A 20,986-nucleotide genomic window follows, 5' to 3' on the forward strand; every position below is an offset into this window, starting at 1 on the left:
CCCTGAAGAACTGGTATACTTTTTGCTACTTTTAAGTACTGAAAAGGATTCAAAAAAAGTCAGTCTTGAAATGACCTGATTTGAGAAAATTTGATGAACCAACCAGTCAGACAAAAAAAGGTGTGTGACTATATTACTTCTTCATACAGAGAAAGAGTAAGCAAAAATAGGTGTTGAGCCTATATCAGTGGATTAATACCAAACATAATTATAGTACAAAAGTATTGGTGTTAAAAAGGATTTTTCTTCCACCTGTGTTAGCCTAGAAATACACATGAGTAGAGGGGGGTTTTAACTAAAGTTCACTGTATTGTTTTGATTAGATTGTGTAGTGTGTGGCTATCTTACTTCTGTAAATAGCAAGGGATTGGCATTTCTGTTGAATTTTCTGTGTATTCACTTTTGCTTAAATTTATCTTCTCTGTGAATTAGTATGTCACTTCCATTTGAGCAGGGAATGCAGTTTTTTACCTGAAAGATATTTGCAACTTTTCTGCAGGGTGCAGACTGATCAGCATTACATTAAGGGAGATAATGATAAACAAATTTTCACCTTTTTCCTGGAAGATGATATGAAAATGAGAGAGGAAGGCTAGCACAAAGGTTAACAGCTCACAAACCAGGGTTTTTTTGCAAAGCTACATATTGATGCCCTGACCTTGTGCTGGAGAGGTGCATCATTACAACAGAAGCATCATCCTGCGCTGTCTGGTGTCTCTGTCATTGCTTGGTTGTTTCTCTCTGAGCTTCCACTTGGATCTTAATTTTGCTTTTTGATTTACAAGGTTTAGTATGGCTGCATTAAAGCCAGAGCACCAAGTAAACACTCAGAGTTTCTCTTGCCTATGGTTACAAACAAAAGGCTATGGAAATGTGGTGGGGGTTTTTTTTTGTGTGTACTTGAAAAAGAAAAAAGAAAAAGAATTCTCCACTTGACAGGAATAACTGCTCCCATAAACTCCTGTTGCTGCAGCTTGTACGTTACTAAGGTACATATATCAATAGAGGAGGAAAAAAAGCAGAGGACTGTTTGTTTCTTCATTACCCTTGGCAACGGTATCATCTGTGCCTTTCATTTTTGTAAATGCATTTTTCGTAGTCCGTAAAAGCTTGTCTATTCCACAACTCTAAAAACCTGAGCACAAATGGAAGTGTGTGGATGTATACATTTCTGAAAATGTCAGGTTTTTATTTGTGTCATAACTTTTATAAAAAGGATGTGAATGTGGCCTTTGGAGTGCTTCAGATTAACAGTATCTAGTGATCTAGACTAGTGTTTAAATTTGATTTATAAATATGTTTTCCTTATACAGTACTGTATTTTAAGTTCCTGTATATGTTGTATTGAATGTGTACTCTTGTTTAATCTGTTAGTAATAATGTATGATCTATTGCACTCACTATAAAATGTTTTGAGTAGGTATGTCATACTCTCCTGTCTCTGTTCGTACACTGATATTTTTGCCTTCAGCTTTTGTATCTAAAGCAAAATAATACCTTCACAAGTTGTATATTCTTTTGCCTAACTTCTTTAGTGTGTTGAAATTTGTCCACTACTTCTACATGTTAGCCAAAAACATTCTGTGTTATTTCACAGACATTTCATCAAGTAGGTAGTATTTACTTGGTGGGGAAGGAGGGGAAAATAAGTGCTTTTTAATTTGTTCTTTTAAGTAGGCAGGTATGCACTGGACAAAGATGTTAGGCAAACGCTACTAGTTGTTTGTATTTCAAGATAATTTAGTTGGTACTGAAAGATGGTCTTCTAAATGCTTTTGTCACTCTTTCTCTAGCTCCTGACAGTGGATGGACATCAAACAGTATTAAACCACCTGGAACAACTGCCCCAAGTGAAAAACTTGCAACAGCACCTCAGCTAAATGAGCAAGACACATTGGTTCAGAGGGCAGAGCATATTCCAGCGGGAAAGCGTACTCCCATGTGTGCACACTGTAATCAAGTCATTAGGTTTGTATCTATTTGCTGGGTATACTCTTTGCTGGGTAAAAAACTGCCTGGATGGTAGGGCCCAAAGAGTGGTGGTGAATGGAGATAAATCCACTTGACAGCCGGTCACACTGGTGTTCCCCAGGGCTCAGTATTGGGGCTGGTTCTGTTTAATATCTTTATCAATGAGGGATTGAGTGCACGCTCAGTAAGTTTGCAGACAACACCAAGTTGGGTGGGAATTGATCTGCTTGAGGATAGGAAGGCTCTACAGAGGGATCTGGACAGGCTGGATTGATGGGCCAAGGCCAGTTGTATGAGGTTCAACAAGGCCAAGAGTTGGGTCCTACACTTGAGTCACAACAACCCCATGCGACACTGTGAGCTTGGGGAAGACTGGCTGGAAAGCTGCCTGGTGGAAAAGGACCAATGTGCCCAGAAGGCCAAGAGCATCGTGGCTTGTATCAGGAATAGTGTGACCAGCAGGAGTAGCGAAGTGGTTGTCCCTCTGTACTTGGCACTGGTGGGGCCTCACCTCGAATACTGTGTTCAGTTTTGGTCCCCTTGCTACAAGAAAGACATTGAGATGCTGGAGCATGTCCAAAGAAGGCCAACAAAGCTGGTGAAGGGTCTAGAGAACAAGTCTTATGAGGAGCAGCTGAGGGAACTGGGGTTGTTTAATCTGGAGAAAAGGAGGCTCAAGGGGAGACTTTATTGCTCTCTGCAACTACCTGAAAGGAGGTTGTAACGAGGTGGGTGTTGGTCTCTTTTCCCAAGTAACAAGCAATAGGACGAGAGGAAATGGCCTCAAGTTGTTCCAGGGGAGGTTTAGATTGGATATTAGGAAAAATTTCTTCACCAAAAGGGTTTTCAAGCATTGGAACAGGCTGCCCAGGGAAGCGCTTGAGTCACCATCCCTGGAGATATTTAAAAGACGTGTAGATGTGGTGCTTAGGGATGTGGTTTAGTGGCGGACTTGGCAGTGTTAGGTTTACGGTTGGACTCAACGATCTTAAGGGTCTTTTCCAACCTGACTGATTCTATGATTTTATTCATCCTGCAGGCTCTCTTGACAGCAGGGTTTTGTTTTGCTGTCGTGGTTTTTGATTCCTTAGCTACAGGTGTTTTAAGGCTTCCTTTCAATAATGCAGAACAGTGTTTTCATGCATGGTTTATCTAACAAAACTGAGAATGAGAGTACCGATGGAGGAAAACCATTGTGAACTGCGAACAGTCACAGCCTTACAACCCATTTTACAGACAACCAAAAAGCTGGGTGGAGTGGAGCTAAAAAAAAGTAAAACCAAAGAAAAGTAAGCAAATTAGTTTTGTTATACACCCAATAAAATTGAGAAGATTAGCTAGTTGGAAACCAATCAGAGAGTATAGTCTTATAAAGACTAACTTGTCACAAATGTTGATTTATAAACCAGAATTTCTAATTGAGAAGAAAAATAGAAGGCTCCATCCATATAAGAAAAGCAAGGAATAGAGGTTTAACAATTGCTAGGACTGGATTAATAATAATTTCCTGCAATATTAGATTTCAAGCTCTTTGGTGGGCTTTCTGGCCTTTGGGTATTATGGTAGCTAGTGTCCTTGACTTGTATGACATGGGTAGAAAAGATTAAGCACCACAAACACAAGTTTGCCAAATGAAATTAAGTTAAATAAATTCTGCTGAGTCCCTAAGATATCCTATCATTAGCCAGAATTTCATATGGAGGAAGAATTGAATCTGGGTTGCATTATTCAGTCAGTGATTTCTGACAGTTAGTCATGGTTGTCTCATCCAGGGACCTGTAATCACTTTTTATGTCAATGTGCAAACATCCAGATTTTCATCTACCTTGCATTTTGTTTCTTCCCTAAAATAGAGATTTCATGGGATTATTGGAAGAAATTTATTTTTTTTTTAAATGTTTTCTTCTTGCTTGGCCAGTCACCTGTGTTGTTGAACTACAAGGGGAAATTAATGCATTGTAGTATTTCTTTTTTATTCATCTACGTCCTATGTTTTGAGTGAACAAAATAGGAGAGCTGCACAGTTAAAGAAAGAGACGTGTTTGATTAGAAAACACGAGTTCTGAAAAATTAGGAGCTATATGAGCTGTATAAATTTCATCATTATAACAGAAAATCAGCCTTTCCAACATGACTTTTTGCAGCCTCTTGAGCCCTGGCTTGGATTCTGCATCAGAAGATGCAGCTAACTCAAATCACATATCTCTAGGGGTCAACTGAGTCCCGCTTGTTTACTTCCATTAGATTTCTGTTCTGATAGTTCACTACCAGTTCAGTTAACATCAGGTTAATTTTAGAGGGCTCTTTGCTAACTGATCTGTGATGTTTTGGAGAAGTTTTTCCTACTTCCGTTGTATATGTCAAAGAAATAAAAATATATGATCTGAATCCCCTTGAAGCAATAGAAAAAAAACTTATATAAAATCCCAACATCTTTTGGTGCACATCTTTTCTAATCCAGAGTTTTTGCTTCACAGCAAAATGGAAGATTAATATTAAAAAGGTCTCCACACTTTTGGGATGAGATTCATCTGATTCATTGAACAGTTTGACCTATATAATCTGTCTGTCTTTAGTATTCTGACCTTTTTGTTCCCTGGGCTTTGGATTTGTGTCTAGTAAATAATATGCAAGCAACCATGAACTTTTTTGTTACTATCGTTCCAGTTTAAAATTAAAACCAAACACAGCAAATCCACTATACGCTGCAACTTTAATGCAAAAAACTTCAGTGCCTTTTACAGCACCTGTGGTTTAGCAGGGTTCACTAACGCTCTGTGCCCTGGGGTCTTGCAGCACAGTCCGCAGATCACTCCTGAGTAGCCAACTTCTCCTCTCGGCCCTTAAATCACTCTCTGCTACATCCTGCTTTCCTGCTTTGATCACCATTAAAAAGGAGATGAGCTGTCGTCCTGTGAGTGTGGGATTGGATTGTACTGGTCTGTGAGGCAATGTTTGCTCCTTGGTGGATGCAGGAGGAGAAACTGCAGAGCCCTGCTTGACAGTACTTAAGCCGTTGTCACCTATTGTAAGTGACACCTCTTCATGAATGATAACTGATACCCACATCTAACTTCTTTGTAATTTGCTAGTGGTATTTAAATCCTTATATTTCTTCGTATGTTAAATGCCACCTCAATTATTAAAAGCAAGCATTATTTCATTTGAGGATGAGTTGGCGTGCATTAATCAATGCCAAATATGCGTCCTATTCACAGTATACAGTGGATTTGAAAGATTGCAATGGCATTTTGAATTCAAGTTTTAGCATAATTACAGTTCATGCCCTTAGTGATAATCTTACCTATGAAAAGTTAGGAGGAGGATCAAGTGACATTGCATTGTACATCTGTTTTGAAGCCAAAATGTGTTGTGGAGTTGGTTACTTTACACTCAGGCATAGAATAACCATGGCTGGTTGAGCTCAAACCATTTCTTAGAGACATCTTATAACTTTTTAATGTATCTTTAATTATTCATACAGTGATTGTCTGAAGAGTCCAGTTTTTTCTAAAGCTTCATTAAGTAAGTTTTCTTTGCATGTCTAAAAGAATCAAAGCTGGAGGCAAATTAAATTTCCCATGATCTACTTGCTGTGATGGTCTGATAAACTTCTGACACTTCCTGATGAAGATTTCTGGTTCCCAGGCAGCCTTACCAAATGCAGCAGTGCAGAGTTGGCTCTTCCTGTGAAGTCAAAGTGTGTTTTCCCTGGATCTCCATCAAGAACATACTTTTTAGCATGTCTGCTTGTGAATGATGGTTTGGCTTTGTCACCTTTTCATACAGCTTAATTGTTTATAAAGACAAAAGGGAAAAAGTATGAATGGTGCTTCCCTTCAGCATCTCCTATTACAGAAATTACATATTATAGCATTTTCAAATGAGGAGACAAAGGAACCTCCCAGAGTGTAGACTGCTGTAGGGTCAACTGTGAAGTGATTGGCCTACTTAGCAGATGTGGAAATCCTTTTGATCTCTCTACCACCAAATTTCAGTTCTGGCTTGCTGTCATAATAAATGCCACATGAGAAGCTAGATTATCATCATGATGACCATACTGATGAAGTTGTATTTAGTTACAAGTGTAATGATAGTGAAATTGCAATTATATTCCCTGTACATTACTTCTCCTTCCAATTTGCCCCTATATCATTGCTACATGCAGAATCCAGATGGTTTAGGTGGCTACCAAATTTATGTCTCTGGTGATTCTCTGGGGCATAAGATTCTGTAAATACTGTTGTAAATACATCAGAATCCCTTTTTTTAAAAAAAAAAAATAAAATTACTACTCTTTGCCTCCATTTGTGAGTTTGGTTCACATGGTCTAGATGGTGATGCTGGAAATTCTTTCAGAAATGCTTAGCATGTCAAAGTAGCCTGGGATAGAGGGGCATTCATAGGCAGCTGTTGCCAGATGGATCATCCCATATCTTTGGATGGAAAGAACATGGTTTTTTATCACCAACTCTGAAAATATGTTCTAGTTGATAGAGGCATGTGGGATTTTTTTACTTGTTTTTGTTTTTAAATGGGGGAGGAAAGATGAAGCCATCTGCAGCCATCTTCCTAGCATTTCATGCCCTAGCTACTTCCCATCAGATTGCGTGAGCGTGGGCATGCTGTCCCTCTTACTCAAATTGGAGCTTTAAACTCCTTTTCAAATTAATATAGCAAATAAATATCTTTCATTACTGGAAGCTATCGTTTCGATCACAAAAATATGCAGAGGCCAGGAACACCTCCAAGTTCTGAGTATCATGTTTTAGTGTATTTTATGTGGCAGGTGTTTATTTTTTTTCTTTCTTCCACGTGCTTTGGGGCAGCTTTTAAGTTGCTGGTATCGTTAAGCTGCAGCGTCAGCTTGACATGTTTAAACTATGGCCTGATTAAAAGTGAAATTGTATTTAGAAAGCATTCTTCTGGACACGTGTGTGCAGGGAGCCAGCCTGCTAATGGAACACCTCGGAGACATTGTGCAGGGCACAGCCACAGCTGTCTGGGGACTTTGGGATAGAAACTCTGTAGATGGACTCTCAGGCTGTTTCCCATCCATTTGGGTTCCTGCACGCTGTCCTGAATGGCTAACCTCAACATGTCAGAGCTGTAAACTCTGGAGAACTAAAGGCAGCAGATGTTGTAAAAATTCTTTCCCCTCCCGTCACTAGCATACTTGCTTTCCCTTACAGAGCTAACTGAGCTGAGCCTATCATTTCGGTGCAGATGGCCAGAAACTCAATCCTACCTGGAGCTGGGAGAGCCTCTTCGGTGTCAGCCCTGTGTTAATGAATCTGTTAAATTAGCCTGTGCTGACACGGCGCACTGAGAACACTTTGTTGTACATAAGGGCTTGTATTGTTTGATCAGTACATAACTGAAAGGGCATTGATGTAAAAAGGTGCTTGTAGAGCAGCGGGAGGGTATCGGGTTAGGTCAGTGTTTGCACTGCTCAGCCGTCCGCTGGGAGCCAGGGCCAGAGCTGCGCTCAACCCCGGGTCTCTCCTTAAAGGGCTACGAGCTGCTCTCCAGGAGCTGTTTTTCACTGCCTTCTTTCTGATAATCAGAGGTGAATGGAAGAAACTGTTTCAGATTAAGTATATTCGTCATCTCAGGAGGTGTGTGAGTTGTCCTAAATCTATTTGAGTACTTTATCTTTGACTTCTGATCCTGCTGAAAATACATTAGCATCTCCAGAAAAAATGTAGAAGAGAAATTAAAATAATTATCCCCTACTCTCAGTGAAGTTGCCTTCTGTCCTCTGCCCACTTATATTCCCACCCTGGAAGCAAATTTTAAGGTTTTTTCTTCTCTATTGCTGTTGCTTTGTTCGTATGAAAATCTTATCTTGCACAAAAATGTTCTTGAGCTTACTCGATTTCCAAAAAAAATGTTTAGCAACAGGGTGATATTAGCACCTTACACTTTTTTTGCAGTGAAGTATTAGATCAGAAAAAAAGTGATGCATTACTGAAAGAATGGCATTTTTATTGGCCTTGCAAAAATAGGAGATCTGTTGAGGGTGACCAACTTGAATCACAAAGTTCACCTGAAGCCTAAATTCTGGAAGGTTGAGTGTTGGTGGGATCTTGGAGGCATTTCATTAAAATAAATATGTTCATTAAAGAAATTAGCATGCTGAATATGTTTTCAGATACAGATGCAATGGTATATGCCTGGGATTTATGAGTTATCAACTGAGAATTTTTTGTTGACTGAGAAATGAATAGGTTTATCTTGTCTATTACCCTGTTGTGTTAGCCAGACAAATGCTATTAAAAGCATCATTATTTTGTGTCTGCAAATAATATAGGAGGCTCTGTATTTGGAGAAGATGGTCCTATTTTAACTAGCTTCTGAAGGAAGAGGAAAAGGGGGGGGAAAAAAAGACAGCCCACCCCCAGAAAAAAAAATCCCCCTACAACTGGGATGGGTTATCCTGTAACAAACTTGTTGGATAAGGACAGCAATTGAATTTTTGTCTCATGAGAAACTGATGTTATCAGCTCTTAATGGACTCAAATCTACTTGAACATTTGTGGCCTTGATACAAATGCATGCTGAAAGAGAGCTGATTGTATCACTGAGGCAGATATCTCTTTGCAATAGATAGAAATAATTAGGAACATAGGGAACATCCTTCTTTTCCCTAGCAGCCACTTCAGCACTGTATTTAATGTAGTTCTAAAATAAGATTTCGGAAAGGCAGTGAAGAGAATTAGTATTTATTGTGGTCAGGTGTTTCTGGGAGATAGTTCAATGGGAGTAGATACAGTCAGTGCTTGATGCTTTCTTAGAGTCTGTAGGAGGAGAGAGTGATGGAGCAGTTATATGTTTGTGAACACTGTAGTAATGGCACAGAGGTATTGTAGGTTAAGCCTATTAACAGCTTTTGCAGGAGCCAAGCCAGGGGCATTTGCTGACAAAAATCTCTTCTTTCTAGAGGACCCTTTTTGGTGGCTTTGGCGAAATCCTGGCATCCAGAGGAATTTAATTGTGCTCATTGCAAAACCTCCATGGCTTACATTGGGTTTGTGGAAGAGAAAGGGGCGCTGTATTGCGAGGTCTGCTATGAGAAGTTCTTCGCACCTGAGTGTTCAAAGTGCCAGAGGAAGATCCTTGGGGTAAGTGACCAGCAAGTGGCCTGTTTTTCAGTGGGAACAATAACCACAGCATTCAGTGTTTCTCTGTAATGAAATTTCCTTTATCTGGCCCAGTTTGCATTCCAAACATACTCTGACATATCTTTTCAGCTCCTGTCACATACAGAATGTTTTTGGCTCTTCTAATGTTGACCGTTTTTCAGTCTCTTTGAGAAAAGGTACTGTAGTCTCCCTGCTCTTCCAGATTCAGCTCCTGTTTTCATGAAGCTCTTCTGTAGCTGTTGTGATTACTAGATTTTTCTTGAGCAAAATGCTTTTAATTGGCAGCTTTTACAGAATTGGAGGCGGGCGGGGGAAAAATCCTTCTAAGCTGAGCTGAGCAGTGAGGAACACGCTGGTTGGCTAGATGTGAAGTACTGAAATATTCCCAGTGGTAATGTAGATAGAAAGATGCGTTATCCTACTCGGCACTGATCTTGCTAATTTGAGCCTGCCAGCTGATTGTCCGCTGCTGTACTGCAGACAGCAATGTGTCTGGACTCTTGTGTAACTGGGGTCACGCAGGGCTCTGGCAGCGCAATTCTCAAGTCATATTTGGCACTATAGAATCTTCTAAAACAATGCAGAGCAGTCATAATTTTCTACGCGATGTCTTCTGATTAACTATTCACAGACTTGAGGAGATGTTGAAGATGATGCTTTTCTTATTTCAGGGGACTGTTGTGGGTGAGATCCTAATTAAAATGGTAAAGGTGAACAAATGAGTTGTTAAATCTGTCCAAATCTACATCAAACGTTCCAAAAAATGAAAGGTTGCTTATGATAAATAAGGATATGTACCATTAATAAAGCATCTCAGTAAGTTTAACATCAGCAGAAGTTGTGTGCACAGCCCATTTTCAGAGTAGCAGTAGGAAACAAAGTATTCTTGAAATGAATCAAGTGTGGAGTCATGGTCACCGCAATCTAGTCATCACATCGAAATAATGTGTTAATAACACTTTTTCTAATCCCCACAGGAAGTAATAAATGCTTTGAAACAAACTTGGCACGTTTCCTGCTTTGTGTGTGTGGCCTGTCATAACCCCATCCGCAATAATGTCTTCCACTTAGAAGATGGCGATCCCTACTGTGAGACCGGTAAGAAGCAACACAACCAAAGTTTACTGCAGCTGTGCGGGGAAGCAGAGCTTAATAATCTTGGAAAAAAATAATAATCCCTTTTTCTTAAGCGTTACTTCAGAAGTGTCCCAGCAAATTCATATAACTTCGATATGTCAATTCAAAGCAGCAACAAAGGCTGTAGACACTTTGGCGTTGCAGCAGGAGAAGTTGGTGAGAATTTCTTCATTGGCTTTTACAGGAGCAGGCTTCTTGACACTGGTTTTACTTGTTTCTGTTAAGCCCTCAGTTGTAGATAGCAGTGATACAGCAAAGTGTTAATTTTAGGGTGACTTTCTGGTTGGCTTTAAAATAATCTTGAGTTTATGTAAATCTGCTTATTTACTAAACAAGCAAATGCCAGTGGAGTAATGTGTTTTACTCTGAATAGCCTTATTCACAGCTGGGAGGGACTTCTGAGACTAAGCAGTCTGCCCAGGAAGTTTTTTGCAGGATCAGGGTAACATCTGTTGAACACAAGCTTGGGATAAAAAAAACAGGCTGTCAGGGGACAAATACAGTGATATGATTATAGCACTTGAAAGCTTGATGAGCAATATTATGTGAAAGATGCAGCTCAGAAGCTTAGAGGAATTCTGGTTTGGTTTTTAGCACTTCCAACTAATCATATATTTTTTATTGATACGAACAGTTTTTATTTATGCCTGTTTCCTAGTTTGCTTAAAACTTACCATGTACCCTTCTGGGCTAGAAAGAAATGGATAGTATTTGTAAAACAATTCCCACAAAATGGAAAAGAAACAAAATTGAATCACATTTGTCTATTTTCACACTGCATGCTGTTTACATCCGTGTTAGAACCATCAGTCAGACCTTTTCTGTGTTTTTCCTTCTACTGTAAAAGGAGCATTGTAATTAACTAGAGGTGAGAGTGGATTGATCAGGAAGAGATTTAGTATGAAATCCTAGTGATCTGTTTGGAGTTCTTCTGGGTTGATCCCATAGTTGTTCTCAGCAGGTGCCATGGAGAGTCCTTATGTACTGAGCAGGCAAGGATGAGGAAAGCAGGCAAAATTTATCCAAAATTTTTCTGTTAGAGCAGCTTTAATAAGGTATTGGCAGATACAAAAGGACACAGTAGGTTATTGCTAACTCAGTGACACAAGTAGGGTAAGGTACTGCCCCTATTGAATTTGTGGAACAGCAGAGGAAATGGATATATGAGCAGAATCCTCCAGTGTGACAGCATGGTGAAATTTCATCCTCAAGCAATCTGAAGCTCCTAATCTTGGAACCATTTGATGATACAAAAATAGTATTGAGGGAATCGATAACTTCCCTTTGAGTAGAAAGCTCGTGACTGGGTTTGTTCTGCTAATATTGAATTCTTGTTCCTGCCACCAGATGACCCGCATGTTGTGCAGTGCATTGATTTGTGCTACTGTTATGATTCCCGTGCACAAACGTGTACTTTCCTATACTGTGAGCAGGAAACACTGGGATAAAATGTCAAGAATACTACACTTCTCATAAAGTTTATTTCTGAGATAGAAAGTTGCTAGCACAAATTAATGTAGACACATTCTGTGAGGTGTTATTGGCAGTGATGTGTTGTAATGGCTCTGGTTCTCTAACTAGTTGTTAATTTGAGATATATTCATTCTTCAAAGACTTTCAGTCCAGCTGGAGTTAAGAGCCTATGACTAATTTTAAAGAAATAAGGAGTAAATGTCATTGCCAGCTTTCCTTCTTCCAGTGCAAAGAAGGGTTCTAATTTTAAATCTGTATTTGAAATTATAACAGCATCAGCTATTAGTATTAAGGGGGTTTGATCTTCAAAACATTCTGGTTTTGGATGTTGATGCTAAAATGAAATTAAAAGTGCAGATATCTACAACTTTAAACTTTTTTTAAGTGCAGAGTTAGTAACCTGGTTTTGAAAATGCTGTATGCAGGAAGCATTGATATGTGGCTGTATGGGAAGTCTGACTTGGAAGACTTTGTGGTATCACAATTCAAGCATGCAAAAGAAAGCTGATGCCCTTCATTTGGCCTTATCTATTGCCCTTTCTTCAGAAGAAAAGCCAATAAACTTATCAACACAAACCACAGGCCAACTTACAAAAGGCTTTAAGTACTGGCACCAGGAAAATACGAGAAAAAAAGATTTGTGTGAACACAAATGCAAAAAGCTGAAATGGTGTGGTCATGAGATCATGTCCTTCAGGGGTTTTGCACAGATGTGTTCTATCATTTGACGTTTTTATTGTATTTCTTCTGCTTAAACACTTGCAAATTCATCCCAGTAGCATGGATTAATGAAGGCAATCAGTGAAGCTGTTTCTTGCCACTGGCAGCCATCAAGGGCTTTGCTTTTCCAGAGCACTTATGTTCTCTGTCCTGCTGGGATGCCTCCTATGATGATGCTTTTTGAGGTTGTCATATAAAATGCTGTATTACTAAACCAAAACAGGGCTTTTCACTTGGACATGGCTCTGCTGCAATAAGCATCAGAGCTTCAGCAAATCTGTTTAATCTAGTAGAGAAACAAACTCTCCTTGTACCCCACTTGCCACTCCTTATAAGTCTCCTTGAAAACAAACCCTGGCATCTAATTTCCCTGTCAGAGGCAGAATGCTACTATTAAGCATGGAGCCCAAAGCTTCATTATGGTTGTCACTGTAGTTTGTCTTATGAAGACGTAATGTTGCATGACATTATGTATTTGCCATGGTAGCGTGCCGATTCCAAATTCTCTCATATTATAGCACTAATGCTGTTGTCTTCGGTGCAGGAAAAATTTCCTTCTTAGAATGGGGTGTTTGAGAGTTGAAATAAGTGTAAAAGACCAGACAACATGGAGTGAAATTTAGGTCTGCACAGGTGGGCAGCAAAGGGCTGTGTGGTGACTTGTAGCCCCTGAGATGGCTCTATGCCCAGAGAAGTGAGTGTCACACACTGAGACCGTGGGGATGGGGGTGGGTGTCAGTGCCTCCCTCCCAACTTTATACATGTATTTTATCCTGCTAGTCTACCCTGCTCTCTCTTTTTTAAGCTCTGCAGTCAGTGGGTATGGTATGAACAGTTTGGTGCCCTTTGTTTTGGTCTCTGCTCTCTGAGACTTCTGGAGAAGCTTTTGTCAGCTGATTTCAGGGGAGCCTCCAGAGGCACCAAGTCAATCCAGTGCCTAAAAATTAATGGTGTGAATAACCTTCAGTGATTCCAGTCACTAGTAACCATCCTGACACCCTACTGATACTTTTTTGTTAAATGCAATAAATATAATGCCTAAAGCCTCTGGTTTATTTTTGGTTGGGGTTTTTTGGGGGTTTTGGTTTGGGTGGTTGTTTTTTTTTTTTTTTTTTTTAGAAAGCCATGTAATAGACTCCAGTGTCTAGAAAACTGTTCTGACTTGATCCAAATTACTAGACTCTGTTTAGGATAGAAGCCTAATGATTGCATGATTTTGTCTAGTGCAATCTGGGTCAAATGTTGTACCAGAAAGTAGGCAGGAGCTCGTTACTGGCTGAGGGAGTCTGTCATGTGAACAGCAAGTGTATGCTTTCAAGGCAGAGCCAGAGAGAGCGTAAGGAGCACATAGAGCCCGTGCGGGTGCTCTGCAAGGAGTGCGTTCCCCCCCCCGCTCCCCCAGCGTGATATTGATCTCAAGGAAATGAAACACCAAGATGGAATCATTGCTCACTTGAAAGGACAAGGAAGGGGATGAGAACTTGAATTAGCGAGGAAAGGAGGGCATCCCAGTCTTTTGAACTAGGAGCTCTTTATTCAGTGTACACAGTATTATAAAACTCAACAAGTACAAACCCACTGCTGTTGGAAGAAGAGCACAAAGCTTTCAAGGGGTCAGTCTCGCTTTTCTGCTTATGCTTCATCTTTAAAATCTGTTTGTATTTGTTTGCAGATTACTATGCCCTCTTCGGTACTATGTGCCATGGCTGTGAATTCCCCATTGAAGCTGGAGACAGGTTTCTTGAAGCTCTGGGCCACACTTGGCATGACACTTGCTTTGTATGCTCAGTAAGTAAAGCTAGTCTACGTTTTAAACAAACCCGTGGTAGCAGTGCTTGTGCTAACCTGACTGATGTGGGAGTTAACAGCTATAACCTCTTTCAATCCTCTGAGCCCAAACAAAAAGCACTTTCCCTGTTATTTGGAAGGTGTGTTGCTATTGTGAGCCTTTGGCACCGGTCCAGAGGAGTTGTCTTGGATTGCAGCCATGTATCCTAGCATTTAACCCCTGATGTTTATTTCCTCGGAGCAAGCGTTGAAGACCATACAGGAATGGGCTGTGTTTCTACAGTAGCAAGAGTGCTTTTGACATAAACTGTAGCCAAAGTATCACCTGCTTGTATTGTATGACCAAAAAAAAAAAGCCCCAATCTTAATGACTGGATTTTTTTTTTTTAAATGCTGAACCCAACTGTTCCCAGTAAGAACTTGTTGACTTAAAGAAAGGAAGGTTGTGCTTACATCAACCATTAGTATTATAACAAAAAGGGTATCCCTAAGAAAAAGGTAATAATTCTTTGAATATATTTGTGCATAGAACAATGCCATGATTTGGCATTCTGAACAATGTATGGTGTAATTCATCCATCTGAATTGGATGATCTTTTCTTTTTTCATCCCATTTCAGGTATGTAGTGACAGTTTGGAGGGTCAGACTTTCTTCTCCAAGAAGGACAAGCCACTGTGCAAGAAACATGCTCACTCTATCAACATCTGATGCTTGGAGTTCATCTTGTGTAACAAATGTACTGAGCAGAAAGAAAGGTTAAAATGTCCACGTTCAATAATTGGATAAAATTATTTATATATGATTTTCTAGAATGGAAGAGAAATGTGGAAACTTGCAGAGGTGGTTGTACACTAATTTTTAGAGCATTTATCAGTTACGGTTTTGCTTCATAAAAGGGTAGGAATTGCACCCAAGCCAAATGATTAGAGTGACTTTACCTCTACACTTAGCACATTACTGAATTGGTTTCATGATTTTATGACCACATTTATATCTGCTTCAGTATGAGAAGTAAAACATCTATAAAAATAAATACCTGATATTAGAAGTCTTGGTTGTGCTGCTATTCAACAAATAAAAGGAGATTGGCTTCAGTGATCCAGATCACTTTATTGTGCTGATGTTTTTTAAAGTGTGTCTAGAAGTACTGCAGCTAAACTCCATTAAAAGGAACTCAAAGCAAAAATAAGATTACATGGAATATATAGTTCAACAACTGGTAATTTTTATCTAATGCTTGTATACATGAAACCTCCTGCACAATTACGTGTACCTGTGCCTTTGCAGTTAAATCTCTGATGAGTCTGCAAAGGACAGATATTTTTACAAAGCAGTTAAGTGGAGCAGTGGCCATGCTGGTGAACAAGAACAGTTTAGAAGATGCCACTTAGAAGAAAACATAAATGGAATACTCTTCCTTAACTCATGTACTACCAGAATGCTAGCCAAAATAAACCTACTAGTGAAGGTGTGTTTGAAAGGATGGAAATGTCAGATCAAATCTTGAAAATAAGGGAGCAGGGACTTATACTCTTATGTTCGCAGTTCAGGTTTTAGATAGTTCTAAGTGCCTTGGAAAGGGGAAATTGCCCTGAATCTGCAGGTAACAGTGTTTTATATCCAGAATGTGAGACTGGTGTTGAATGAGGGAAACTGCCAAAGTGCAACTGAGGACATTGTTTTTCTCTCAGTACATTCTTTACCATGTAGCTCATGAATATGTATATTGGTGGTGTGCCAGGTAGTGTACCTAAAACTAACTTTCTTGCTCAGCTGTTATGATTTTTATTAGTTTAGGTTTTATTTCTCCTTTTCCCTCCAGATGTAAGGAATATAGTGTTGAATAATATAATACTGAGTTAGGCAGCTTAGCATCTCTTAGTTCTTGCAATGGAGCGGAGAGACAATGCTGTCATTGTGCATTTACTGCAAGCCAGAAGGTGTAGCCAATTCTGTGGTTTGATATGAATTTTGCCTCCATACAGAGTGTCAGCGCAAGACCTGTGCACCAGCTAAGTCCCACTTAACTTAAAATTGGGGCTTAAGTGGTATGGAGCAATAGAGAAGAGGTGGTGACCCTCTGCACGGGGCAAATTTTGCTCCAGCAGAGTTGCACAACAGAGAAGGGGGCCCTCTCAGGGCCAGATCAAATACCTGAAGGAAACTGAATTTACATGCTATTTAATTCAAGTGGGATGTCAGAGCTGAATTGTTAGTCTTTAGTGCTTTTTCCAATAGACATTAAAAGTAGCCATTTACTGGATTTGTGGTTGGTGGTTTTGGTTTTTACTGATACAAAAGACAGGTTTATCCATAAAACCATGGGGAAAATCACAAAAAGTTGCCATGGTTAAGTAAAGCAATTGTAATAAAGAATGTCCACAAAAGAGGGGGAAAGAAAACCAAAATTGTTGTACTGAATTATGAAAAGATTTTTTACTTTCTTCTTAATTCAGTGAGGCAGGTTCACATTGTAGGGCTGTTTCACTTTATTTCCTGAGGTTGTTTTTCTTCAATACTACCATGTTTCTCTTTTTAACTTCTGGTGGTACAGAAAAAATGGCATAAAGCTGTTTAAAATGTTTACACTCTTGTAGATGTACCCTTTTGTGAGTTTGGCTGAAAATCAGAAGGGTAGAAGCAGACTGGACAAGATATGGTAATATATGAGCCAGATAGCTTTTGAAATCAGGTGGAATGTGGAGGAATGAGACCTAGAGACTAGGTTTCAGTGGAGCTATATTGCACATGTGTGGGGAAAGAGGATGGGAATGTGCAGGATAAGGCATTCAGTAATTTCTGCAATTTAAACCTCGATATTTTAAAGTAGGATAGAAATTTTTCAGTTTGTCATTGACCTTAAAATAAAAAATTGGAACTATATTTCTTAATCCATATGTTCCAGGGTTTGAAATTTTGCAGTTATTAATGAATTTGAGGCCAAAAGCCTGAAAGGCTCTAATAGTACTGCTTCATTTAGCTGCTTTGCCTTTAATTTTCTGCTTTTATCTATTTGTTTAAAATGTAAAAGGAAGCATAGAGTCGCTGATACATAATGAATATTTAATGGCTCTACCAAATTATATAAATCAACTAAAAGGAACATAATTTTTATTGTTATTTTAATAAGTGAGATTTTAGTAGAGCACTTTATAATAATGCCATATATCTCACTGAATATTTATTACCTTATTTCGTTTAGGACTAGTTCATATTGGTATCTTTGTATTTTGTTTTATTTGTAAGCCTGCATATTTACCTCTAGAATCTTTTGGGGGGGGGGTGTATGTGTTTATATATACTACCCTATACATGCGCACATATGTGTGTACATTGAGAGACATACATATATGCACATATACATACGTATATTTGACTGCAGACTTGACATAGCAAAAATCAGCACCGTTCCATCATAATTTGGGGATTTAATGAGATTCCCAACTATTTTTCGTACAACACATGTTTAGCATTCATGTTTTAAGGGAATGTTAGAAAGTCAGACACGCTAGTAACCTAACTACTGTAGTTTTTTGCATGCATTTTCAATCAGTAATTATTTTTCTTCCAAAACTGCCTGTAAGAGAATCGGGTTTAACTCTGTTTGAAGGTAGAAGGTCTTTATGAGTGAATAATTGAATCATGATTACAGTTTCAGTATATTGTAACTAAATAATTCAGAATTATGTGTAAATATAAATGCTTAATATAACAATGCAATAAACGTAAAAGCAAAAGTTGAGTTGTGGTTCAGCGTGTGTTGGTCTGTTCAGTTGTGTACCTGTTTCTTCGTGGAGCTACTTGCATCATCTAGCCATATGAGTGGCTTCGCAAACAAGAGTAAGAAGGGGAACTACATCAATTCACAGATTACTTGTCTGAATCTCCTTTTTTTCATTGTTTTACACTAAACAACCAGCTGTTAAGTCCAGGCAATTTTCTTGTGTTTGGCATCAAATTTTGGCTGTTCACTGTTCACATTTGCAAATTTAATTGTAATTAAAACACAAAACAAACAAACAAACCCAACACAAAACCCCAAACTCTGTATCTGTCCTCAGTTGTTTTGTGGTTGTTGGATGGGGTTTTTCTCTGAATCATAGCCAGTACAAGAAGGTCATGATTGTACACATGAATAGATATCATCCGAGTCGCTTGTTCTTCAGTTTTTTCTGCTTTACAGAAAAGGACCTGGGGGTCCTGGTGAACACCAAGTTGACCATGAGCCAGTGATGTCCCCTTTGTGACAAGGAAGACCACCAAGCCTCCTCGGATCCAGTAGGCAGAGCACTGCCAGCAGATTGAGGGAGGTGATCCTTCTTTTCTGCTCAGCTTTGGTGAGACACATCTGGAGTGCTGGGTCCAGTGCTGGTCTCGCCAGTACAAGAGAGACATGGATGTACTGGAGTGAAGAGCTAAGAAGATGATTAAGGGCTTGGAGCATACAAGGAGAGTCTGAGAGAGCTGGTACTGTTCAGCCTGGAGAAGAGAGGGCTCAGGGAGGATCTCACCTATGTGTACAAATACCTGGAGGGGGGGAGTAAAGACGATGGAGGCAGATTTGGCTCAGTGGTACATAGTGACAAGACAACTGTGAGGGTGGTTGAACACTGGCACAAGTTGCCTGGAGAGATGGCAGAGGCTCTGTCCTGGGAGATATTCAAATCGCAGCTGGACACAATCCGTGGACCAGACAAGGTCCCGTAATCTCCAAAGGTCCCTTCCAACTTCGGTGAGTCTCTGATTCTCCATCTTTTCTCAAGATGAAATGAAAGATGGAAAATATGGTATTCAACACTGTAGAATATATAGCAATGTAAAACTCAGTATTGGCCAATTACTATTTATTTGCTATCTTTACTTAATTCTACTGTCCATTTAGAACACTTTGCAATGCTTGTTTAGAAGTGTTTAGTATTTTTCCTAAGTTGAGACTGTTCAAGGAAATACTGCCTGCTCTGGCAAGCATTATCTGATACTGTACTTAGCCTTGGCATGCAGCAGTCTCCACTTTCACTGCGGGATACTTAACCATCTACTATAACATAGCCAATTACTTCTTGATAATACCAGCCCGGTAAGACTCTCCTTAGCTGAGTATCTCTTAACTAGGCCAATGCACTGTTGTTTTCTACCTTTATTTACACAAGCAAAAGAAAACACTGCACACAGCTCTATAAAATTTAGAGGCAACTTTACAGAAAACTTGCCTCCCCTTCAGTGTTTAGGCTATGAATGAGACAAATGCAAGTCTATTTGCAAACAGTATATTAAACTCCAGAAGCCAAACTTTTAAAGGCATCAAGTCTGCATTTGACATTTTAATGGCAAAGGTTTGGTTTCTATCAATCACAACGTCATGTAACATTAAAATGCACCGACAGAAAAAAGAGATCTGTCATTCATTCATTAAGACACTGTAATCCAGTGTAAGATTTATAGGCTTAAAACTCAACAGTGTGTTTTCACAATAAATCCACTTTCACTGCTCGGCACAGAACAACTCTCTCTGTCACTCAAAATGTTTGCTGATCAAAATGCCCTGTATGAGATCTTCAAAGGGTTTCTCACAAAATTGCATATAAATCCTTTTACCAGCAAAGGCTTAATTTAGGTTCGAGTTTTACTTTCCTGGGACATTGGTTAATATCTTGTGCTCAGACAAGATCTTGGTTATATCAGAAACACATAGGGCCTAATTTATTATTAGCAGTCTGGTGTTAATTAGGGGGAATTACCAGAAATAGTTTGCTTGATGGAAATTTATTATGGGATCACACTTTACTGATGGCAAAATAGGAGTCACTGAAAGAGTGCAGTTCCTTCTCATAACCAACTAATTAATAAGGTGCTAAAATTCCTCTGAGAAGGGTTTGGTCCTAACTATGGGAACCTCACAGAGCAAATGGTTCCTATGCAGTATTTAAAATTTAAAAGAGGAAAAGAGAGAGGAGAAAAAGCTGCCCAGCAGAAGTCTCAAAAGTGGTATGGTTTTTTCTTGAATTTATGAAAGAAAATATTTAGCTGTGTTTCCAAGCTCGTTAAAGAATTGCCTTTTCCAGACAGAAAAACAACAGCTAGTTTATAATCTCGTTTGGTATGCTTCAACTTGGTTTTCAGTTTTACTTGTGCATACTGCACACTACAGCTTGTAATTTTATGAATTGGGCTTATAATGAGCTTTTATATTGCTCTTTATTGCTTTGCCTAAAGATCTTTCTCATTATCATTTGCCATGAAAACTGAGGTTGGTATAGACAGAAAACTTGTGTTGATGACTGAAAAATAAAGCAAGTATCCGCATCTCTGATAAGCCCAAATCGAACACGTGTATGGCAGATTGGGGATAGAAAACCACTCTCTGTTGTTAGGGGTCTCATGAAAGGTTTACTTGTGTTAGAATGGCCTGTCATCGTACAATGGAATGCAAGCAAAAATGTCTCAAGAAACTTAAAATCTCCATGCTAAAATTTACACATGGCTAATTTGCAAATATATTTGCCATAAGATTTTTCTCAAAAATATTTAAGATTGTAAGGTATGCAAGTTGTAATAAAACACTTTTGCATTTGCACTGGAAATACCTTAAACTCTTCAAAAACATCCAGCATTTTGGGTATGTTTTAAAAGGTTTCTCATACTGTGAAACTAAGGACTGTGTCATTGTGCTCTGAATAATATTCACACTTTCCATAGGATCACAGTTATTTCCTTTTCAGTACTCATGCCTTCACTTTGCTTTTTCTTACTG

General features: G+C 39.1%; 1 protein-coding gene across 14 annotated transcripts in view; it reads left to right on the forward strand.

The window, feature by feature from the left end:
- Nucleotides 1–17,977, forward strand: part of PDLIM5 (PDZ and LIM domain 5) — a 131,357-nt gene extending 113,380 nt beyond the window's left edge. For 13 of the 14 annotated variants that reach the window (XM_074866764.1, XM_074866763.1, XM_074866769.1 and 10 more), the window contains 5 exons: nt 1,794–1,968; nt 8,915–9,095; nt 10,094–10,214; nt 14,119–14,234; nt 14,854–17,977. In XM_074866764.1, the coding sequence (XP_074722865.1) occupies nt 1,794–1,968; nt 8,915–9,095; nt 10,094–10,214; nt 14,119–14,234; nt 14,854–14,943 (683 nt within the window). In that variant the 3' untranslated portion in view covers nt 14,944–17,977. The other variant, XM_074866770.1, reaches the window with a different exon arrangement.
- The last annotated feature ends 3,009 nt before the right edge of the window (nt 17,978–20,986 follow it).

This window comes from Strix uralensis, chromosome 4, assembly GCF_047716275.1.
Source record: "Strix uralensis isolate ZFMK-TIS-50842 chromosome 4, bStrUra1, whole genome shotgun sequence".
NCBI lineage: Eukaryota > Metazoa > Chordata > Aves > Strigiformes > Strigidae > Strix > Strix uralensis.